General features: G+C 48.1%; 1 protein-coding gene and 1 long non-coding RNA gene across 2 annotated transcripts; both read right to left on the bottom strand.

The window, feature by feature from the left end:
• Window positions 1-723: 723 nt before the first annotated feature.
• On the bottom strand, window positions 724-7,420 carry RTL6 (retrotransposon Gag like 6). Its single transcript, XM_012449484.3, has 2 exons — window positions 6,478-7,420; window positions 724-1,265 (listed from the first exon to the last, which is right to left on the bottom strand). Exon 1 carries the CDS (start codon window positions 7,233-7,235, stop codon window positions 6,516-6,518), a length of 720 nt encoding a protein of 239 aa, XP_012304907.1. The 5' UTR covers window positions 7,236-7,420; the 3' UTR covers window positions 724-1,265; window positions 6,478-6,515.
• A 6,605-nt stretch (window positions 7,421-14,025) lies between these two features.
• LOC105715211 (uncharacterized) lies at window positions 14,026-21,574 on the bottom strand. The gene is made up of 3 exons (XR_001106999.3): window positions 21,292-21,574; window positions 20,930-21,144; window positions 14,026-19,012 (listed from the first exon to the last, which is right to left on the bottom strand). It is a non-coding gene; the product is annotated as an uncharacterized LOC105715211 (long non-coding RNA).
• Window positions 21,575-22,578: the final 1,004 nt, after the last annotated feature.

Raw genomic sequence — 22,578 nt, forward strand, 5'->3', positions numbered from 1 at the left:
GGAGGACACTATGTACGCTCCAGGCCTTCCCATGGAGGAAGACACTGACTAGTCAATGGGCTAGCCAGAGGGGACCCCGATTTTCACTCCCATTCCCAAACCAGCCACCAGTCACAGAGCAGCAGTTGGGAAAAAGCTCAGGGCAAGGCTTTCTGCAGGGTGGAAGGAGAGGCCACCCAGCCCACGACCGCAGAGTTCCTCCACAGAGCCCACGACGCTGTGCCCTGCACACAGCTCACCAAAGTGCTTCTGCCACTCCAGCCCCTGCACCTGGTACCAGGATTTGGGGGAAACTGTAGCATGTTTTGAAGCTCATCTGGTAAGAACAGCTAAGAAAAATCTGAAGTGGGAGAGCCCTACTAGATATGAATAGAAATTATAAAACCTGGCCAAGCATGGTGGCTCACACCTGTAAGCTCAGCACTTTGGGAGCCCAAGGCGGGTGGATCACCTGAGGTCAGGAGTTCAAGACTAGCCTGGCCAACATGGTGAGACCCCTTTACTAAAAATACAAACAAAATTAGCTGGGCGTGGTGGCAGGTGCCTGTAATCCCAGCTACTTGGGGGGCTGAGGCAGGAGAATCGTTTGAACCCAAGATGTGGAGGTTGCAGTGAGCTGAGAATGCGCCACTGCACTCCAGCCTGGGTGAAAGAGACTCCATCTCAAAAAAAATAAAAAGCAATTAGAAAACCCAAGTCAGCTAAAATAGGAAAGTACTGGGCAAGATAAATGGATCGACTGAATAGACAGTGGAACAAGCTGGTCCTGCAACAGATAAGATTTCCCCAAGTGTGAAGGAAAGAACACGTGGGACCAAGGACGAGAAAGAATTTTTAATAAGTGGACTCAGGGTGTTTGTTTAAATCTTTGAAAGAAAGTCTACTTGGAGCCTCATCTCACATTACATGCCAAATTAATCCCAGAAATAACTGTTTGTGAATCTGGAGGGATGAAAGGCCTGCAGTGTGGAGCGACGGAAGGAACGGCTGCTGGCAGGACTGCTGACCCTTGTCTCTTTAGAGCGGCAGTTCTCAAAGTGGGGCAAGACCCTTTCGGGGGTCCATGAGGTAAAATTGCTTTCACAATAATCCCAAAATGCCGTGTGCGTTCTCCGCGTCATCTCCGGGTGTACAGCGGGCTTTGCAGAGGCGCCGTGGCGTGCACTGAGGAGGGCTGAGCATAGCAGGTAGGACGCTCCCACTGTCTTCTCTTCAGCCAGACTGACAGACATTTGCCAGAATGTCTTCTCCAATGCCTCTTCTCACTAAATCATGTTTTGTTTTAGAAAATAGAGTTTTTATTTAAAACATTATTTAAGTGTGTTTTTATTTTCAAAATATTTTAAAACTTTCTGTTTAAATGTATAATATGGTAAATATTGATGGATAAACCTATATAAGCCAAAGCTCTTTGAGGTCCTCAATGAGTTCCTCTTATAGTGCAAGGGGACCCTGAGACAAAATGTGTGAGAGCTGCCTGTGGCCCGTGAGCTCTGGAGTGTGGACAGCTCACTGCCCGTGGCCCATGAGCTCTGCAGAGCTCTGGAGTGTGGACAGCTCACTGCCCGTGGCCCGTGAGCTCTGGAGTGTGGACAGCTCACTGCCCGTGGCCCGTGAGCTCTGGAGTGTGGAGAGCTCACTGCCCGTGACCTGTGAGCTCTGCAGTGTGGACAACTCACTGCCCATGGCCCGTGAGCTCTGGAGTGTGGACAGCTCCCTGTTCGTGGTCCATGAGTTCTGGCGTGTAGAGAGCTCACTGCCCATGACCCGTGAGCTCTGCAGTGTGGGTAGCTCACTGCCCATGGCCCGTGAGCTCTGGAGTGTGGACAGCTCACTGCCCGTGGCCCGTGAGCTCTGGAGTGTGGACAGCTCACTGCCCGTGGCCCGTGAGCTCTGGAGTGTGGACAGCTCACTGCCCGTGGCCCGTGAGCTCTGGAGTGTGGACAGCTCCCTGCCCATGGCCCGTGAGCTCTGGAGTGTGGACAGCTCACTGCCCATGGCCTATGAGCTCTGGAGTGCATGCTGCTGGGTCCGTCTGTAGATCCCAATGCGCTGCAGATCCACTGGCGTAACTAATGTGGTACTCACTGAGTACCTACCACATGCCAGGCATTGTCACAGGTGCTAATGCTACAGCCATGAACAAAACAGACAAAATATACCTGCCTGCCTCGTGTTCTTGTCTAGCTGACACAGTGCTGCGAAGACTGGCTACGTATGTCAAAATTTCAGCAAGATAAAACACACACACGCAAAGTAAACACCCGGAAAGAGCTGCAGCAAGTATGACACACACCAGATTAATATCTTTAATCATACCAGGCTCATACAAATGTATCAGACCCCAGAAGATAGAGCAAAGGACACTGACAATCCACAGAAGAGGAAATAGAATCGCTTCACATGAGAGATGCTCAACCGTGCTGGAAATCAATGAAACGCCAACTAAAACACAATGCTACTTTTTTCATTATCAAATTAGCAAATATTTAGCCAGGTGATAAAATTCCCAATACCGGCAAGATGGACATGTTTATCCTCACTGGTGGCAGTAAGTGGACACAAATGTTTCCGGAAACCATTTTGTCAATATGTAGTAAAACCCTCAAAGGTTTTCATATTCCTTAATTCAAGAATCCATCTCTGGGAGTCTATCCTAAGAAAATAACTTGACATTGGGAGACAGCCTTATGCACAAAGGTATTCATCAACTTAGAACTGAAATGTTAGTAACAGCATTAGTATCTGCAACTGGCACCACAGTCCATGTAGTCGATGGAAGAGTGCACAGCCACTCCAAAGTAACGTTAGCAATAATACAGGGAGATGCCCACGAGAGCTAAGTGAAAACAGCTGCACAAAACTGTATCCTGACAGAGGACAGCAGCATAACTGTCAACGCAAAATGCAAACTATAGTTGGGGGAAGAAGCCTGAGGCACCAAAATGTGATATTTTACTTCCTTCTTTCCTCTACTTGCAAAAATTGACCTAACATGTGGTTGACATGGATAATGAGAAGACCCAGTAGATTTGGTGCTTGTGTATGGAAAGGCCTGAGGCAGGCGAAGTGAGGAGCTGGCTTTCCTCCCATCTCTACCACATCTGTGCTGTGCCGGCTGCCACCCCAGCCAACCTCAGGTCCCTGAAGAGACCAGCGGGAGCTGTCAGTTCCACAGGGATGGCCCTATGCCCCAGTCTTCTCCCCACTGTGGGGAGTTTCTCTGCTGGCCCAGCAGGCTGCTCTTGCTTCCCTTCCCCAGGAGCCACACCTGGTGCCTACCTCTCTAAGCCCCAGAACCAGCACTCTCCAAGCAGAGGTGAGCTGAGCCTTAAGGCTGTGTGTGGCTGCAGATGGAGGCTAGGGTCTCGCCCCTCTTTCACCCAGAGCTCTGCCCTCAGTGGGTGGCCGCAGCACGGGTTCTTTTGTCCAGTCCCAGGGCTTGTTCCTAAGTGAACCTCAGCACGTGCCCAGCTCAACCCACGTCCCTTCATTCCCCGGCAGGCCGGAACTGCTAGGGTGGTGCCCACCGAAGGCGGCTCTGTCTGCCGTGACAACAGGAGCACGTGCCTCAGGCTAGTCCTGCCGCACTTCCTGGGTTTTGTTTTCCACTCCTCCTCACAGCTCATCACATACTAACCTGGGGCCAATGAAACATCTTCGCTGCTTCCTAGAAGTCACCAAAATGCTTTAGGCATTAAGTGAGTCCCAGGGCCACATTACACTGGGCCAGGGCCATCTCCGGTGATTTCCGGGGATGCAGTGAAGCTTACTTAGCAGAGGGGCGTCATGTGGAGCAGACAGCAGTCACAGTACAGTCCAAAAAACACCAGAACCAAGGGAAACAGAATTTCCTTCACCTGCACTGTTTACTGTCTGTCCCTTTTATAAATCAATACCTGTTTTCTAAAATTTAGAGATATTATAAGCCCCAAATATGCACAAAGCATCTCCCTTCTCCCACCTTCTTCAGCCTGATCCCCCGTCACTGAGGTCTGCACCTCATCCTCCTTAGCTGGGGACTAAGGTGTCTTCCACTAGAGCCACCACGGGGTCCTCACCCCTCCGATGTGGGCTTCTTCCAAGTCCAAGGTGGAGGGCAAGCTCCTGACCCTCTCTCATGTGCTCCATGTTCCAAAGTGCAGGGAGCTATCAAGAAGGTCCTAAAAGCACACCAGCACACGTCCTGAGCCCACACACGTAAGCACCAAGAGAAAAAACACAAACCACCACGCCAAACAAAGCTGGAGCAGCTGCTTTGATAGGGCGCCTAAAGGCAAAGGACCCGGCTGCAGGTATGGACAGGGAGTGTGGCCGGCCTTTCCCAGGCAGCTCTGCGGTGGGCAGCAGCCTGACACAAACACGGCAGGGCTTTCATCAAGCTACTTGGGTGGAGCCAGGGCTGGCAACACGGCGGAGTTCTTGCCCTGTTTCCACACTGGGTCTTCTACTCTGGCTGGGCTGGGCCATGTGGAAACCTTCCAGGTGGAAGGTTTTCCCAGGTGCCACTGTCCCCCTTCACTTGCGGGCACATCTCCCTGGCAGGTACTAGTCTTATCAACACAGCTGCTGGCGACAGAAGAGAACTGAGCACAAAGAAGTGATCTGTCCCCTCCCATTCACGGAATGGTGGCCCCGATGTGCGACCTCCCTCCGTTCATGCTTAATGAGCACCATGGTCCCACCTGGACAGCCTCGGCTGGAGTCCAAGGGAACCGAAAGCCTGTGTTCAGGCAGTTGTTCAGCAGGGCAATTGGGCTAACGGAGTGGATGATGAGTGGGCGGGACCCAGCAACCACCGAACCTTCTTGGTCTTGCAAGGCAGTGGTTCTTCAGAATCACAGTCACTTTTCCCAGCACCATCAAAACCCTTTCAGGAGCGGCCAGGTCCCAGGACCCAACCTCTGGGGTCCCGAGACATATACATGTCTTTGGGTGGGTACGGAGTTTGTCCTTCTGCAACCAAGCCAGAACCCTTCAGACAGGGGCAGATGAACCCAGGGTAGTAACCCCTATGGTCCAGGAGGTCATGTCAATGTGGTTCATTTGACACTGAAATATGGCGGAGCAGCACAGTCGAAAGGGCATGGCCAAACTCAGCCAGAAAATGACTTCTTGGTCATCTCCCTGTGAGGAGGCATGAGGTCCCTCAGAAGCAGGACATGCATGCCAGTGCTGCACTGTCACTACACTAGGACCACGGCAGTCCACAGCTCTTTGCTTTTACCAATGCCACCAAGACCCTGGCTGGGTTGCCAGAGGCAGACACCCCCGGCCCTAAGTGCTTACAGATGGTTCCCAAGGGAGTGTATTTTCTCTTAGACAAAGGCGAGACACCTGATTGTCCAGGCATGGGGAGGACATGCTACAGGGTGCCCTTGGAGACCCACAGATGGAGTGTGACTGGCTGCAGGGGCTGCAGTGAAGGCCACGTGGCACCTGAATGGAGATGGGAACAGGTCTCAAGCTGGGCAAGGCTCACTATCAGTGACATGGGGCAGGGGCAGGAGTGACTGAATGAACATCAGCAGCTGTGGCACTGCCCATGGAGATCCTGGGCGGCAAAGGAGTCACTGGTAAACACCCTAAGCCTGCTATGGCCCTCAGGCGTGGGTGTGCAGGAACCTGCAGCCTGAGGGACTTCCCCAGTGGCTGAAAGTCCACCATGACCTTATTTAGCAGACAAGTTCCAGATTCCCCAAATCCCCGGCCCGATCAGAACACGAGCGGCTGAAGGCAAGCATTACTGGAGCTGCATCTTCTGATGGATTCACCCTTCAGCTGCAACACTGTTCCTTCCCAATGAGAGCAATGGGGCCTCCTAGACTGCATATTCATGTGCAGAGTGGAACCTGGCCCCAGAAGTGCTAGAACTACACTCCCAGCAGTGACCACTCCACCACTGACAGCACGGATGAGGCCCTGCCTGCTGCACTGGGCCCTAGCAGGGCCGGTGGGCATCTTGGGCAGGAAGCCAGACCCCCTCTCCAGGTAGACCCATCAAGCCACCAGCGTGGCCAGAACCCCTCTCCAGGCACACCCATCGAGCCACCAGCCTGGCCAAACTGGCTTCTTTCTGTCCAGAGATCGTCAACGGGAACCAGACAACCAGGTGCGGAGCCGCCATGGGAGCTTGCAGAGGCAGAGTAGGAGCCTCCATGAACCAAGTCAGGTTGGGAGGAGTCAGCCCACGTGGTCCATCAGTGTGCAGCCCAGTCCCTGTGTCCCAGTAGCAGAGCGGTAGTCACTGAAACAGCCCGGGATGCCAGCAAGAGGGAGGCAAGCATGCAGTGCGCGTTAGGTACAAAGCTAGCACGTAAGAGGAAGCGCGGCCAGGTGGGCAAACAGGGCACCAGGAGGGATGGAAGGAAGGTCTCCTTGGGGAACAGGTCTGGAGAGGCAAGAAGGGAGGTCTTCACACAGGAGTGATTCTGTCGCATGGGCAGTTTCTTCTACACAGCAAAGAGCGTATACTACCTGGGCGGCTGCAGACGCTACCAAGGGGTGGCGGATTCTTAAAGATTCCTTGCTCGGGCAGGCAGGGCTGGCGCTGGACTAGTCCCGTTGGAAGCTGGATGCACTGGGCAAGGCCCCGTGCCCGCGGCAGCCAGCTGGCGGCAGAGCATCTGCCTCTCTCGCACAGCCCTGTTAGAGGCAGAAGTCTTCCTGATTTGGGCGCGCCGCGCATGTCGGAGCGGAGACTTGTAGGTTCTCCGCAACTCTGCCAGAAACCCCTGGTAGTTGTTGCGCAAGGGGCTGTCAGGCTGCATGTGGGGGATAGCCCACTTCTCCGCCTCCCCAGTCAGTCGAGACACAAGGAAGGCCACGCGCTCGGCCTCACCCGGGAAGCGGGAGGCCTGGAAGATCATGAATCTGTCCATCTGCATCAGGAACCCCGCCAACTGGCCTGGGTCCCCGGAAAAGGGCTCGGGCAGAGAGGTTGGAGGTGTGGTCATAGGTCGAGTCCCATTAGAAGTAATTGCAGAGATGGGCGGGGTGATCTGCAGAGCCCCCGGGATCCGCGCCCTGGTACGTAACAAGGTCAACTCTGCCATCACGCTCTCCAGCATGTTGGTGAGATTGGCCTTCTCTGCCCGCAGGGTGGAGGCCTCCCGCCTCAGCGCCGAGTTGGTGAGGCGCAGAGAGGTCAGGGTGTCAATGACGTCATCCATCTGGGCGTTCGGAGACGCTGCCGACGCGGGGCTTTCAGCTTTGGATGTCTGCGGCTGCACCATGCTGGCCAGAGGTCAGCCACGGGTGAGACCCGCGGGTGGGCCAAGGGGGTGTGGTGACCAGGTGGGTCCCCGTGGAAATGGGGGCAGCGTGGGGTGCACGACGGGAGGTGGGCTGTGAGATCCCCAAGCCCAAGCCGAGGGCCCGAGAGAGGGGCACACGATGCCCGGCGGGGGCAGGCCCTGGGGACTTCGGCCCCGGTCCCACGCGGCTCCTTTACTGCAGGCCTCGCGGGCTAGGGAGCCGGACGGGCGGCTGGACCTGCTCTGGGCCCTGGAGGATTAAGAAAAGATGTTTTTAAGGCTTCGATGGCGACTAGCGGGCAGGACAGCGAGAGGCGGCGTGGAGGGCCTGCGCGTGGGTGGCGAGGCTGCACAAAGCCCCACGGCGCCCGCCCGGGGGAGAACAAAGGGGACTGCTGCTCCGCGGCCGCGGGCCTGGGGGCAGCCACCGTGGCGGGTCGGTCCGGGCCAGGCAGCGGGGAGGGGACGCGCGTACCTGGAGTCTCGCGGTTCCTCCACGGCTCCGTCCGCCGCCGGCCGCGACCAAGATGGCCCGCGCGGGAGACGCGGCCAGGCCGATGAGTCACCCCGCGGCCCTTCGAGAACTGCTTCCCGGTCAGCACAGCCGGGTGACTGCGCTGGCGATGGCGGCGGGCGGCCTCCGGCAGGTGCAGGAACCACACCGGGCCGGGGCCGGGGCGGGGCCAGGGTCGCGGCAGAAGGCGGGTCACCGCGCGGTCTTTGTGCCGGCGGGGCCGGCGCAGTGGCGGCGGCAGCGGCGGCGGGTGGGCCTCGCGCGGGCCTTGCTGGTTGCCATGGAGACTTCCCGCTCCCGCGTGTGGCGACAGCGGAGGCCCGCCCCCGGAAGTGACGCAGAATCCCCGCCCCCTCAACACGGGCATCTGCTGCGCGTCCTCCCCAGCAGCCAATCAGGGACCACTGTGGTTGCTGTGGCCTCTTCATCAGGGCGGTTCTTGGTGTTCTCCCAGCCATTCCAACCAAGAGGGCTTGCAAGGCTCTGAGTGTTGTCATTGGGGTTTTCTTTGATAATTTACTTTTCTTCTTCTTATGATTTTTTTTTTTTTTTAAGACGGAGTCTCACCCTGTCGACTAGGCTGGAGTGCAATCGCGTGATCTCCGCTCACTGCAACCTCTGCCTCCCGGATTCAAGCAATTCTCCTGCCTCAGTCTCCAGAGTAGCTGAGATTACAGGCGCCTGCTACCATGCCCGGCTAATTTTTGTATTTTTACTAGAGATGGAGGTCTCACCATGTTGGCCTGACTGGTCTCAAACTCTTGACCTCAGGTGATCCACCCGCCTTGGCCTCCCAAAGTGCTGGGATTACAGGCGTGAGCCACCACGCCAGGCCCTTATTGTGATTTGAATATAATTTAATTTAACAAATATAATGTAATGTGACAAATGTTGATGTCAGAGAAGTAAAAACCCTTTATACTACTCAGACTTCCTCCACCTAGCGATAGCAAATACTGATTTATGTTTATATACACTCACTTAGTTGCCCAGGCTGGAATGCAGTAGCACCATCATAGCTCCCGCCACCTGGAACCCTGAGCTCAAGTCATCCTCCCAACCTCAGCCTCCCCAGTAGCTGGGACCACAGAGGCCACCACACCTAGCTAAGCAAATAGTAATATTTCCATAGTTCCATCCAGTCATGTTTCTATGATATGTTCTACAAAATATTAATTTTTTAATTTGTGAATATTTTGTAACCATAACACATTGGATTTTGAGCATTTTCCTATTAAAGATAGTTCAGAAGCATGATTTGCAGATCTTGCCTGTGGTCCATGGAAATCCTGTACCCCAATGTATTTAGTCATACCCTTTTTGATAGATCCTTATCTTGTTTACCATGCTAAAGTTTTATAAACTACACTTATATATAAATCCCCACCCTTTTGTCTGCTGGGTTCCCCGGGGTAAATACCAAGGAGTGAAGATACCTGGCTGATACGCTTTGGCTGTGTCTCCACCCAAATCTCATCTTGAGTTGTAACTCCCACAATTCCAACATCGTGGGAGGGGACTGAATTATGTGGGTGGCTCTTTCCTTCCCTGTTCTTGTGATAGTGAGTCTCAAAACATCTCATGGTTTTAAAAAGGGGAGTTTCCCTGCACAAGCTCTGAGTTTGCCTGCTGCCATTCATGTAAGACCTGACTTGTTCCTCCATGCCTTTCACCTTCTGCCATGATTGTGAGCCTCCCCGGCCATTCGGAACTGTAAGTCCAATAAACCTTTTTCTTTTGTAAATTGCCCAGTCTCGGATATGTCTATCAGCAGCGTGAAAACAGACTAATACACTGGCCGAAGGGTATAAACTGATTGATTCTGGGTCTGGATATTTCCAGCTTGACCTTACCGAGACGCTTCTACACAGTCAGTTCCAAGCTGGCATGGCTGGAGAGAAAAGATACTGAGAAATAAAAATAAAAATGTAAGCCCCCCAACCAACTGAACAGACCCCTTCTTGGCCAGGGGACCCCAGAGAAACCTGGGAAGCTGAACTGCTGGCCATGATGGTATGGGAGGTTGGGCACACCTCGACATCTGCCTCCCATTCATAATCGATAACCACCATTAGGCTTTTTTCCCTAAGGGTCAAACAGAAACATGCCCCTTTGAAAGACTTTAACATTGATATCAACCAACCACCTGACACTGCCCCTCCCTTTTCGTGGGACACAACAACTGACCAGCATTCTTTCCTGATAAGAGACCACCAACAAAGGTGTGGTTCTGGCCAGTCTGTGGAGGATGTGTGGTGAAAGTTTTTGTGTCCTCTGCTTCACCTTTTGACGTTAGAGGGCTGAAAACTCCACCCTCAGATCATGCTAACACCATCATTTTTTCTACATATGACCCATGAAGGGACATGAAGCTCAGTTGCACATGTGCGTATTTCTCTTCTCATAAATATTCATGACTCCTCCTGTAGCTTATTGAATATGTATATTTGGCCATCCTGTTCAACATAAACTCCTGCCTTACTCTTCCAACCCTTGAAGTGCCTGTTTATGGCTTCCGGCCAGAGGCTACACTTCCCAGCCTGTCCAAATGGCCACCCTACAGGCTGCAATCTTTTATGAGAAATAAAACTCTCCTTTCCAGGTTTATGAACCTCATGATTCTGCAGATAACAATACCCAGCATGCCAGTCTTTTGAGGACACAGTCTTCAAGGAGGCTGAAGCTGACAACCATCTGCACTCCTTAGACAGGCCTGGGACAGAGTTGGACTCACTCAGACTTACAGTTTTCACTCAAGAGAATTAGGGAAACAGGATGTTGTTACTGAGCAAATGGTCTTGCTGTCTGATGCACACAGAAGCCAGTAACTATGGCACCAGCTTTCTTTTTTTTTTTTAGACAGAGTCTCGCTCTGTATCCCAGTCTGGAGTCCAGTGGCACGATCTCAGCTCTTTGCAACCTCCACCTCCCATGTTCAAACGATTCTTCTGCCTCAGCTTCCCAAGTAGCTGGGACTACAGGTGCGCACCACCACGCCTGGCTAATTTTTGTATTTTTAGTAGAGACAGGGTTTCACCATATTGGCCAGGCTGTTCTCAAACTCCTGACTTTTTGATCCACCTGCCTCGGCCTCCCAAAGTGCTGAGATTACAGGCATGAGCCACTGTGCCCAGCAGGCACCAGTTTTTGAGAAAAGAAAAGCTTTATTGAAAAACTAACCAGCAAGGAGAGGAGGTGGGCTCAAATCTGTCCCTGATTTGTGGTCTGGGGCAAGTTTTAAGGGATCAGATGGCAAGAGAAAGTATTTAGAAATGTTGGCTTTTCGGGGTCTGGAGGGCTTCAAGTTTGAACATATATGGTAATGTATGTTAAAGCAGATTTTAGCCCCGACCTTCCAAGCCGATGGACCCCCTTGCTTGTGAATAAGTTCTGGTGTTCAAGTTCTGGTCATGTCCTAGTCTTCTTGGTTCCAAGGGGAGGAATCATTGCTTCTGGGTGTTGTTAGAGGTCAAAGCTTTCTCTGTGGCACATGCCCATGCTACATGACTTGCAGTTTTGGACTCTGTTATACATAAAGGCAACTTGACATTTTGTTATTAACAAGTTAGACCTGTTATACCCAAAGCGAGTTTGAAGCAGAAATGCCACACTCTGAGTTTGTTGAGAGTCTGTTTAATGCCGGGTGTCCGAGAGTCAGCTAGTATTCAAACCTCTCGGCCCAGAACAAAAGGCAGTCACCATTTTTATATCTTCTCATGGGTTAGGGGGCAGAAAGCAAATTGTTACAGAAGGAGAAAAAGCAGATTAGGGGAGTGGGGACCTAGCAACAAAGATTCTATTTAAAGTTGTTTGTCAAGCAGGATGTGGGGTAAGCAGTTACACAGCTGCAGGTACAGGATTTATGAGCCAGTGGGCCCTGTTTCTCAGAAAATAGGCTGCAAAATACCAGGTGCCTCAGGCTACAAAGTTTCAGGAACAGAGGGCCCTATAGCTCAAGGTGGTCAAGATGGAGTCAACAGGATTGCTTAAAATGGAGTCACCATAGCCAGGCTAGATTATCTCAGACCCAGTTTGGGCTGGTCCCACAGTTGCAATGTCAGAACTTGGAAAGGATACTTGTACCCCAGTGTGCCAAAGTGTGCACCCTTTGGGACCAGGTGAAAACTTGTAGAGCATGAAGCAAGAGGGAAATGAGGGTGGTGACTCATGCCTGTAATCTCAGTACTCTGGGAGGCTGAGGCAGATGGATCATGAGGTCAGGAGATTGAGACCATCCTGGCCAACATGGTGAAACCCCATCTCTACTAAAATACAAAAAAATTAGCCAGACATGGTGGTGCACACCTGTAGTCCCAGCTACTCAGGAGGCTGAGGCAGGAGAATCGCTTGAACTCGGGCAGCAGAAGATGCCGTGAGCCGAGATTGTGCCACTGCACTGCAGCCTGGGCGACAGAGCAAGACTCCATCTCACAAAAAAAAAAAAAAAAGGGAAATGAGGAAGACTCTGCGTCCTTAAACTTCTTCCATGAGACCTTCCGAATCAGATAGCAGTGGGAGCTGACCTTGACTGAGGTCAATGACTTCAAAAGCAGATATGAGCCTGGAGCCTTCTACCCCTCCAAGTTCTTCTAAACACACAGAGGAATCCCATCCACTCCTGGGAGTCAATCCATCTGTCTCTCTGCCCTCAGTGCCACGGTTGCAGCTCCCCAGGCCCCTGGATACTGTGCATATGAGGGAAGCGTCTGCTGCAATTTCAAGTGTGGTTGACACCATAAATCTTAAATTCCCAGGTGCATTGAATATAAGGTGTACCCCAATTTCAGAAATGATAACACATTTGAAGAAATATGCAACTTACCTGTATTTCACCTTACTTCCAAGAGAAAATTAGATGGCAGCCCATAAAAATAGAGCAAAATAAAAATTAATGGAATTTTTAAAATAAACAGGAGAAGAGTATTGGACTTCTCATCCAGATGAAGGTATGGTTCATGCTCTGAGGTGTCTGTCAGGGCTGTGAACACAGAACAATAAAATATGCAAACAAAATGCTGAAAGGATATCAGTGAGCTCAGAAATAAGATAAACTTCACAATGGTCCAGAAACACAAACTTCTGAGTACTGACATGGGCCTGCAGGGCTCCAGACCTGAGGCATAATAGGGACCCAAAGCTGGGAACACAGCCAGGCTTCCTATTTAAAGCCAGGGGACTGGGGAGAGAGGAGTCACCCCTATGTCAGAAAAAAAGTCTGAATATTGGATTGAGTCATTTCATGGGGGTCGGGTGTGAGAGTTTATGTGAAAGTGTGGCTCTGGGGCAAAGAAGAACACAGATACAGTCTCATGAATCTCATGCCCTCTGGTTGAACAAGTGGACCAAGAGGGTCAGGATTCCAAATCACCAATAAAATGTATATACACATATATAATATACATATATGTATACATAAGTATGTATATATGTGTGTGTATGTATATATATCGAATGTGTGTGTGTGTGTGTGTGTGTGTGTGCATGTATTTCTGTACTGCAGACCAGGCATCAAATGGAGCCACCCCAAACTGCTAGACGGGAGAAGGGAGTACCAAGAGAGAAAAAGAGACAAACTCTTTCAACACAAAATGAGCCTGAGATTCAAAACTCTGAAGCCCACGAAGACATCTTATGCTAAGAATAATAGTCAAGAAAAATCAATAATTATAATATGAATTAACTCCAGAGGAATTGATTTCTGGGGAGAAGGAAGGAAGGACAATGACTGCTAATGGGTATAGGGTTTTTTTGGGTGATGAATTGTTCTAGAATTAGTGTTAATGGCTGCACAACATTGTGGCTATACTAAAAACTACTAAGTTTATTTAAAATGTTGTGGTATGTGAATTATGTTTTTGAAAAAATCAATGGCCATTTATGATCAAAACTCACAATGAGAACAAAGGGGAACTTCCTCAACTTGATAGGAAGTATCTACAAAAACCTTATAACTAACGTTATACTTGATGGCCAAAGACAAAGTGCTTTCCCCCTAGGATGGAGAACCAGGTAATGATGTCGACTCCCGCTGTTCTCATTCAGCATAGTGCTGGCAGTTCTAGCCAATGCAATAAGGCAAGAAAATGAAATAAAATACACACAGATTGAAAATAAGAAGTAAAACTGTCCCTATTTTCAGAGGCATAATTGTGTATATAGAAAATTGCAAAGAATCTATACAACAAACAAACAATTAAAAACTTCCTACAACTAATAAGTAAGTTCAGCAAGGTTGTAGGATGCAATATGAACATGCAAAAACCCATTGTATTTATATAGGCTAGCAATGAACACATGTACAGAAAAGTTAAAAATACAATATCATGGGCCAGGCACAGTGGCCCATGCCTGTAATCCTAGCACCTTGGGAGGCCAAGGTGGGTGGATCACCTGAGGTCAGGAGTACAAGACCAGCCTGGCCAGCATGGTGAAACCCAATCTCTAATAAAAATACAAAAAATTCACTTTGTAAATACAGGCAAGGTGGCAAACACCTGTATTCCCAGCTACTCAGGAGGCTAAGGCAAGAGAGTCACTTGAACCTGGGAGGCAAAGGTTGCAGTGAGCTGAGATTGCACTATTGTACTCCAGCCTCGGTGACAGAGTGAGACTCCATCCAGGGTAATTATCTTCATCAACAAATATTTTTATAAGCCAAAACTTATCCCCTCCCCCCTGGCCAAAACTGATAATTCTTTCAAATGTTTAATCAAATTTAAATGTTGCAAAAACAGTAGACCCTCTAGATTTCCTTCCATTCCAATAGCGAATATAAATTTTTCCAATTAAAACTAAGAATCTCATCAAAAGTTTCCCCCTACATGTTGAGATATTCCAAAAACAATTATGGGATTTAAAAATTATACCTCATACACCATTGGAGATCTCGGCATTTAATTTCTTCATCTCCTCCCTTGCTTTTGTAGGAATGAATTCAATGTTTCTCTCTTGGCATGGATTGTTTCTGATAATTACAACTCACTAGAGCTTCAAAGCTCAAAATTCTTGGCACTTGTTTATTGAACACATTGATTAAAGATTTCCAACAGATTTGAAAACAATGCAACAAAAATTTAGAGGACTTATTTACAAAAAGTTGAGTCCCTCTCCAGGACATTAGGTTGATGTACAAAGGGCTCCCACATTTCAAGGGTCTGATTAATGACTCCAGCAAAGGCAGGACAACTTGGAGGCTGAAGTCTGTTTTGGTAGTCACCACTTTGTCACAATATTTTTCATAGCCCAATTTCTAGAACTGTGTATATAAAAAAAAAATTGGTAAACATTTGTAACAGCTTCTACTGTTAAAATATCAGATAAAATATCAGCAATGCTGTTATATGTAAATTTTTGGTGCCACAAAAAAAAATCAGCAATGGGACAAAGGATCTCTCAGCAAGGCAATCTTTGCCTCTTGCAGAAAGGGTACTTTCACCAGCAAATCTGCCATGAGAGTACAACAAACAAAGGTAAAGCAGACATATTTATCTTTTATGCATTTGGGGTTGTCCTTACTGCTATGTCTGATCTCTGTTAGTTGGAGCCAGACCCCACAATCTAAACTAAGACTTGATTGGCTAACAACTTAAAACTTTTCTAAACAGGTAAAAGCAATAGAGAACACAAAGGAAGTCCAAATAAGGAAGGGGCATAGGCTGCGAGCTGGGACATGCCTGTGAGCACGTCCAGCACGGGTATCTTGGTTACAGTACAAGGACATAGAATGTACTGTGTGCCTGTAAGCATGTCTAACAGCTACATAGGATAGGACTTAACAAAGAGCTACTAGCAAAAAGCAAGAAGGCTTTGAAGAAAGTGTTTAAAACAAACTATTATTTCACTTACGATTATTCTTTAACAAGAAAGGAAACTTTGAAGAGGAACTTTTCTATTTCTTACAGCTGCTTCGAATGCAAATATGAATAACAGGTTCACCTCAACCAATGCCAAGTACACCTCTGCTCTACAGGTCTCTTAACTTGGTGAGAACACTGCTTTTTATCAGGGTGCTGTTGCAAAACATCTCTCTTATTAAACTCTCCTCATCTACCCGGATTGAGTTTGTCTTTTGTTTTCCTTTTGAGCTTATTTTGTTATTCAAATATTCATCATCTTTTCTAAATTTTTATCTTCTTAATCTACCAATGGCTGACAGAGGTATACTAAACCTTTCCAATATGGTAGTGAATTTATCTCGCTGTAATTCTGTCAATGTTTGCTTTTTGTATTTTGATTTATATTATTAGATACATAAAAATGTAATTGTTACATAATCCTAGTTAATTGAACTGTTCATTATGAGCAGCACTTTTAGTCTCTGGTCAAGTGGTTTATTTACATTAAAGGCAATTGGTCTGATATTGATATAGCTGTAGCTTTCTTTTAGTAAGTGGCATTCAATTTTTCTATGCCTTTATGTTTTAGGTGTATCTATTGTTAATAGCCTGTAGATAAATTTTTTTCCCCCGAGATGGAGTCTTGCTCTGTCGCCCAGAGCTGGAGTGCAATGGTGTGATCTCGGCTCACTGCAACCTCCGCCTCCCAAGTTCAAGCGATTCTCCTGCCTCAGCCTCCTGGGTAGCTGGGATTACAGGTGCGCACCACCACACCCAGCTAATTTTTGTGTTTTTAGTACGGACGGGGTTTCACCACATTGGCCAGGCTGATCTCAAACTCCTGACTAGATTTTTTTTTTTTTTCAGTATGACAATCTTTATACTTTTAACTGTAGAGTTTTACAAGTTTACTTCATTTATATTTATTGTAGTTATAGTTCTATTTGAATTCATTTCCACCAACACATTATGTGTTTTCAAATTGTGCTACCAATTCTGCTTTTTTCTAACCTTCCTTAACTCCTGTTGGATTAAATTCTTTTTCCTCATTCCAATTTCTCCCTCTATTAATTTGGAAGTTATAGCCTCTATTTTTATTCCTTTAGTGATTTCCTTAGTAATTTTAGTAAGGAATTCTGAGATTCATCATAATCTTTACTCTTTTTCTAAACAACACAAGAACCTTAAGCCTTTGAACTCTGATCAGCCTCTTCCTGCTGTATAATATTGATGAATAATGTAAACACATATCTTTTAAAACCCCACCAAATGGTTTTCTATGTCATCAGTTTTGTCCTAATTTACTCACATATTGAGCACTGTTTTTTGCTCATCATTCTTCCTTATTTATTTGATTTTCTTTTAGAATTCTCTCTAGTGACAATCTTTTGAGGCAAATTCCTGCAGATTTTTTTAATGTTTGAAGATGTCTTTATTTTACTTTCATTTTTTTCCTTTTCCTTTTTTTTTTTAGACACTGGGCACCGAGGCTGGAGTGCAGTGGCACAATGTCATCTCACTGCAACCTCCGCCTCCAGGTTCAGGCAATTCTTGTGCCTCAGCCTCCTGAGTCATTGAGATTACAAGTACCCGCCACCTGAGATTACAAGTACCCGCCACCATGGCTTGGCTAATTTTTTCTATTTTTAGTAGAGATGGGGGTTCACCATGTTGGCCAGGCTGGTCTCAAACTCCTGGCCTCAAGTGATCCTCCCACCTTGACCTCCCAAATTACTGGGATTACAGGCGTGAGCTACCACACCTGTTCTTTCTTTCTTCTTTTTTTTTTTCTTTTAAGAAATGAGGTCTCATTTTGTTGCCCAGGCTGACCTTAAATGCCTAGGCTCAAGTGATCTTCCTGCCTTGGACTCCCAAAGTGCTGGGGTTACAGGTGTCAGACACCACACCCAGCTATACATTCATTCTTAAAAGTAATTTTTGCTAGGTAGATATTTTCTTTATGCATATTGAAGATATTTTTCACTATTTTCATACTACCATTTTTGCTAGTGAGAGCCAGCCATTGGTCCCTCCTACTCCCCTTTTGTTTTCTCTCTCCTTCCCCATCTCTCTCTCTCTCTCTCCTTCTCCTTCCTTCCCTCCCTCCCATCTGTTATTCTTTACCTAAGTGCGAATTTCTTTTATTTATTCCATTTGAAATTGACTAGATTGTCTGATTTTAAGGATTGATGTCTCACATTCATTCTGGAAATTTGTCTAAACATCTCATATGTTTCTCACACAGACTCCCTCATCACCTCCTGGAGCACAGGGGATGCTAAGCCAGTCCTTCTCGGTCCATCCTTCTCAATCCATGCTCCATGCCTTTATCTACGTCTCTCAACGCCTCTTTCAGATTCCCTGCCACTTTGTCCCACTGTGCCATGTTCTGGGTAATTTTTTCAGGTACAGTTTCCAGTTCATTGATGTTTTTTTTTCCACTTTTCCCTGCTGTATTTGGAGGATGTGACACGTTTATTTCCACATCTTTTGCAAAAATCAGTAACACATGGATAAAAGACCTAAAGCTATTTACACCTGAACCATGCAGTATTCTATGGTTGCTAATTTAGCCTCACATTTGCCACTGTTTGTCTAAATAGCCTCTTAATATATCCATATGCAACAGAATTCTAACACCTTTATTTTATTGGTGGTAATTAGCCTAGAGAACTCTGACATGTCCCAGTATGAACTGGTGACCCTCTACATCCTGGGACCTGTCTTCATGAATCCCTTCTAAGGATTCTCTTCATTTCTCCTTCGAGTTGAATGCCCTGCTTCTTTTTCCTCTGCCTTCTTTCTTTTCGTTTATTTCCTCGTTTGGTGGTGAAAACCCCTCAGCAGCCTTCTCAGCCACTGTTGGCCAGACTGATCTCAAACTCCTGACCTCAAGTGATCCGCCCACCTTGGCCTCCCAAAGTGCTAGGACTACAGGTGTGAGCCGCCACACCTGGCCACACACCATCCTTCATCCCATTTCCCCACACCTGGCTCTTTCTAGCTTTGCTTACCCCTCTCTAGAAAAGAAAGGTTCTTTTTGTCTAACTCTGGAGACGCTTGCAGACCTCATGCGCGGAGTGTTCTATTATAGTATTTCCCTCCACCCACTCACAATAGTCCTTTTGAATAAAGTCTTTCTTTACTACATCCAAATTTGTGTTTCCTCTGCCAGCATAAGCCTCAGGGAGAAGAATCAGGGCCAGACTGCCTCTTAGCCAGGCACCCTTCATCCCTCTTCCAGGGGGTTCTGCGGGGTAAGTCAGGTCTTCTCAGATATCCTCCACACCTGTTCTGATTCACCTTTCCCAGAGTTGCTGGGTCAGGGGCCGCGTGTCTCTTCCTGTTTCCCAAATCTTCCTTCCATCATCTCGTGTCCTGTTCTGTTTGTCCTTGTAGATTAATATCTGTAAAATCCACCAAGTGTCAGGCTCGTGGGTTTGAAGAGGGAGGATGAGAAATATGTGTTTCATACACCGTCTTTGCCAGCCCGATTTCCATCCTAACGTCTGCATCTATTTTTATCTTGTTTACTGTAGGAATAATGTTTCCACAATCCTAAGACACAGATTGTTCAAAGTGTGAATGTTTCCGAAATCAGTGAATTCATCTTACAGTGGCTGTCAAAGACCTGGCCAGTCCCAGGCCTCGGTGGGCATAGAGTGGCCCCACCCTCCAAACTAAGAGGGGTCCTGGGATTTGGGAATTGCCATTTTAAACGTGGGATGAGTGAGTCATCCTACTCAAGGGAGACCCAGCTGCACAGGCCAGAGGGTGTGACCTCAGCCCACTCAGTGTCCCCTCAACCTCGTCGCTTCAGTTAATTTGTGGACATCGGTAGCACCACAGCATTTGGACTGAAACCTAAGTGAGCACACCTAATCTGACTTTAGAATTGGGTTTCATGGGACAAGATGATGAAGTATTAAAGCCAAACATTGGTTTCTCCTCTTCGGTCATCGCAGGCTGCCTGGAGAAGTGACGAGCTGTCCACATGGAAATGAGGAATCTGCAGAGCTGTCCACACTGTCGGCAGCTTCGTCACAAGTCAATGCCTGCACTTGGAGAGGGGTTCCCCCTTACCTTTTATTTTTTGGAGATGGAGTCTCACCCTGTTACCAAGGCTGGAGTACAATGGCATGATCTCAGCTCACTGCAATCTCTGCTTCCCGGTTCAAGTGATTCTCCTGCCTCAGCCTCCCTAGTAGCTGGGATTACAGGCGCCCGTCACCATGCCTGGCTAATTTTTGTATTTTTAGTAGAAATGGGGTTTCTCTTGACCTCAAGTGATCCATCTGCCTTGGCCTCCCAAAGTGCTGGGATTACAGGTGTAAGCCACTGCACACAGTCCCTCCTTATCCTTTGAGGCTTGTTTGAAACTGCATTGGCATCTGTATCAGTCAGCTACAGTCAGTGATGCTGCGTAACAAACCACCCCAAACTCAACAACTTCAAACAATAATCAAGTCTTCCCTCCCACATGCCTATGGTTAGCTAGAAGTCAGTGAACAAGGATTGGGCCAGGCTTGACCCTAAGCTGCAGGTTGAATCCAGGTGTGCTCCACCTGTGTTCATTTGCAGCCGCAAGCCAAAGCAGCAGCAGCTACCTTAGGGCAGCCCTTCTCGTGGTGGCAGAAGTGCAGCATGCTGAGGCCACTTCATCCGTGTATTTCGGGTCTTTACAGCGGCAAAGCCACTCGTTTCCATTTGACCAAAACAAGTCACACCAATAAGTGGAACCAATGTAGGTCACATGACCAGGTCCAGCACCAAGGGGTGAAGAGCACCATACCTCATGGGGGTGGGGGCGGGGAGCGAATATCCTGGAACAACAATCTTTCTCAGCATCTTTATACTCACAGCCTGTCTCTCTTAATGGCAGCTGAAAAAGGCTGGGCGCCATGGCTCACACCTGTAATCCCAGCACTTTGGGAAGCTGAGGCAGGTGGATCACCTGAGGTCAGGAGTTCCAGACCAGCCTGGCCAACATGGTGAAACCCCGTCTCTACTAAAAATACAAAAATTAGCCAGGTGTGGTGGTGGGCCCTTGTAATCCCAGCAAACTCTAGAGGCTGAGGCAGGAGAATTGCTTGAACCCAGGAGGCAGAGGTTGCAGTGAGCCAAGATCGTGCCACCTCACTCCAGCCTGGGTGAAAGAGTGAAACTCCATCTCAAAAAACAAAAAGGAAAAAAAAAAGCCTTCCTATACTCACCCCACCACTTCCCTTCCTACATCAGATATGTGTTCCCAGACCAACCAATTCTGTAGCTCCTGGACACTGGCTGGCTGTTCCAGAATTTAACTGAATTCTGAGACTACTTACCTGGCATTAGTGCAGACCTCACCAGTTAAGGGCCAGAACCACAAGACTGTCCTCCACTTCAGACACCAGTTGCAAGTATTGAATCCCCAAGTCACCCACGTTTCCATTCAAGTTGGCTATAAATTGACTCTAAGTCACTGACGACCTCCTCCTTGGTTTCGATGAATTCACCAGGACTCAGATCTCAGGGAAACGCTTCACTTGTGCTCCCTGGTCTATTATAAAGGATATAATAAAGAATGCAGGTGAACAGCAAGGAAGAGGCACACAGGGCGAGGCCTGGGAGGGCCCCGAGCACCAGAGCTTCTGTCACCCTGGAGTTGGGGTGCACCACCCCCCGGCACCTGGATGTGTCCACTCACCCAGAAGTTCTCCGCACCCTGTAGTTCAGGCTTCATTATGTAGGCAAGTCCGGTAATTAGCTCAATCTCCAGCCCCTCTCCCCTGCCTGGAGGGTGGCAGGTGGAGTTGAAAGCTTCAGATTGCTAATCGTGTCTGGGTCTTTCTAGCACTTAACCTCCCCCGCCCCCGCCAGGAGCCGCCAAGCGTCACCTCATTAGAATAAAAGATGCTTCTATCTCCCCAGAAATTCCAGGGGATTCAGAATCACTGTCAGGAACCAGGGTCACAGACCAAATGTTAGAACAAAAGGTTTTCCCAGCACCCCTGTCACTCAGGAGATTGTAAGGGTTTTCAGAGCCCTGGCCCAGAGCCAGGGACAAAGACCAAAATATACACTTCTAATTATATCACAGTATCACAGCAGCCACATGGACCTACTGAAGCACTCCAGGGTTGGGTGTTGAGGATGATGAGTGCCTCTGTCTCTGAGTGATGCCTCAACACCCCTCCACCCTGCCCCCAAGTGAATTTTGCAATCACTTCTCAGAATACATTTTACATTGGGCCATCCCAACCACATTCTCCCAATTCTGTGAGTGTATTCCTGAGCTACAATAATAGACAAAAAGACCAAAAATTCATTTTGTGTATAAGACCCAGGCTCATCACACACCTGCCAATGCATTAAAGGTAGGTGAAATTGCCAAATCTCTCAGAATAGAGTCTAGCATTTCCGAGGCTTGGAGAAGTTTTGGTGACCAATTTGTGTGTTTAGAAGGAATATCACTCAGGAGCCAAACATCCCTCTGTCTAAAGCAACTGGCTGCTTTTCAGAAGGAGGCATTTAACTTCCAGTGATAAGTAATTCAATTAAAGGAAAAATGAAACTCTTGCTCCTGAACAAAACCCTGGATTCCTCAATGCCACTCAGATCCATCCTGCCAGTTCCGAGAGCACAGGGGCAGGCAGATGGCAAACAGGGTTTGGAAAGCAAAGTGTGATATTAAGTTGGATTCAGAAGACATTGTGGGTTCAAATCTTGATAGTGATCACCAAAAAGAAATGGAGAAATCGGGATGGAATTGTGTGGATGGAGGTATGCACTTGTCACTGAGGGTTTTTTTAAAAAAATCTTGGAATTATAGTCATATTTACTAGTGTTCTGGAAAACTATCAAATTAGCGTGAGATGTCAACCCCACCTGTGGGAGTCTGGCCTGCAGACCCTGACTCAACGACGGATGAATGAATTCACTCTTACCCCATTAGTGATACTGGCGTTAGTGCAGACCTCACCAGCTAAGGGCC

Source organism: Aotus nancymaae, unplaced genomic scaffold (genome assembly GCF_030222135.1).
Source record: "Aotus nancymaae isolate 86718 unplaced genomic scaffold, 86718_ANA_hifiasm-v0.15.2.pri h1tg000076l, whole genome shotgun sequence".
Taxonomy (NCBI): domain Eukaryota; kingdom Metazoa; phylum Chordata; class Mammalia; order Primates; family Aotidae; genus Aotus; species Aotus nancymaae.

What these genes read in the sequence shown, in the direction of transcription:
- RTL6 (XM_012449484.3), bottom strand. Translation starts at nt 7,235, where the DNA reads ATGGTGCAGCCGCAGACATCCAAAGCTGAAAGCCCCGCGTCGGCAGCG.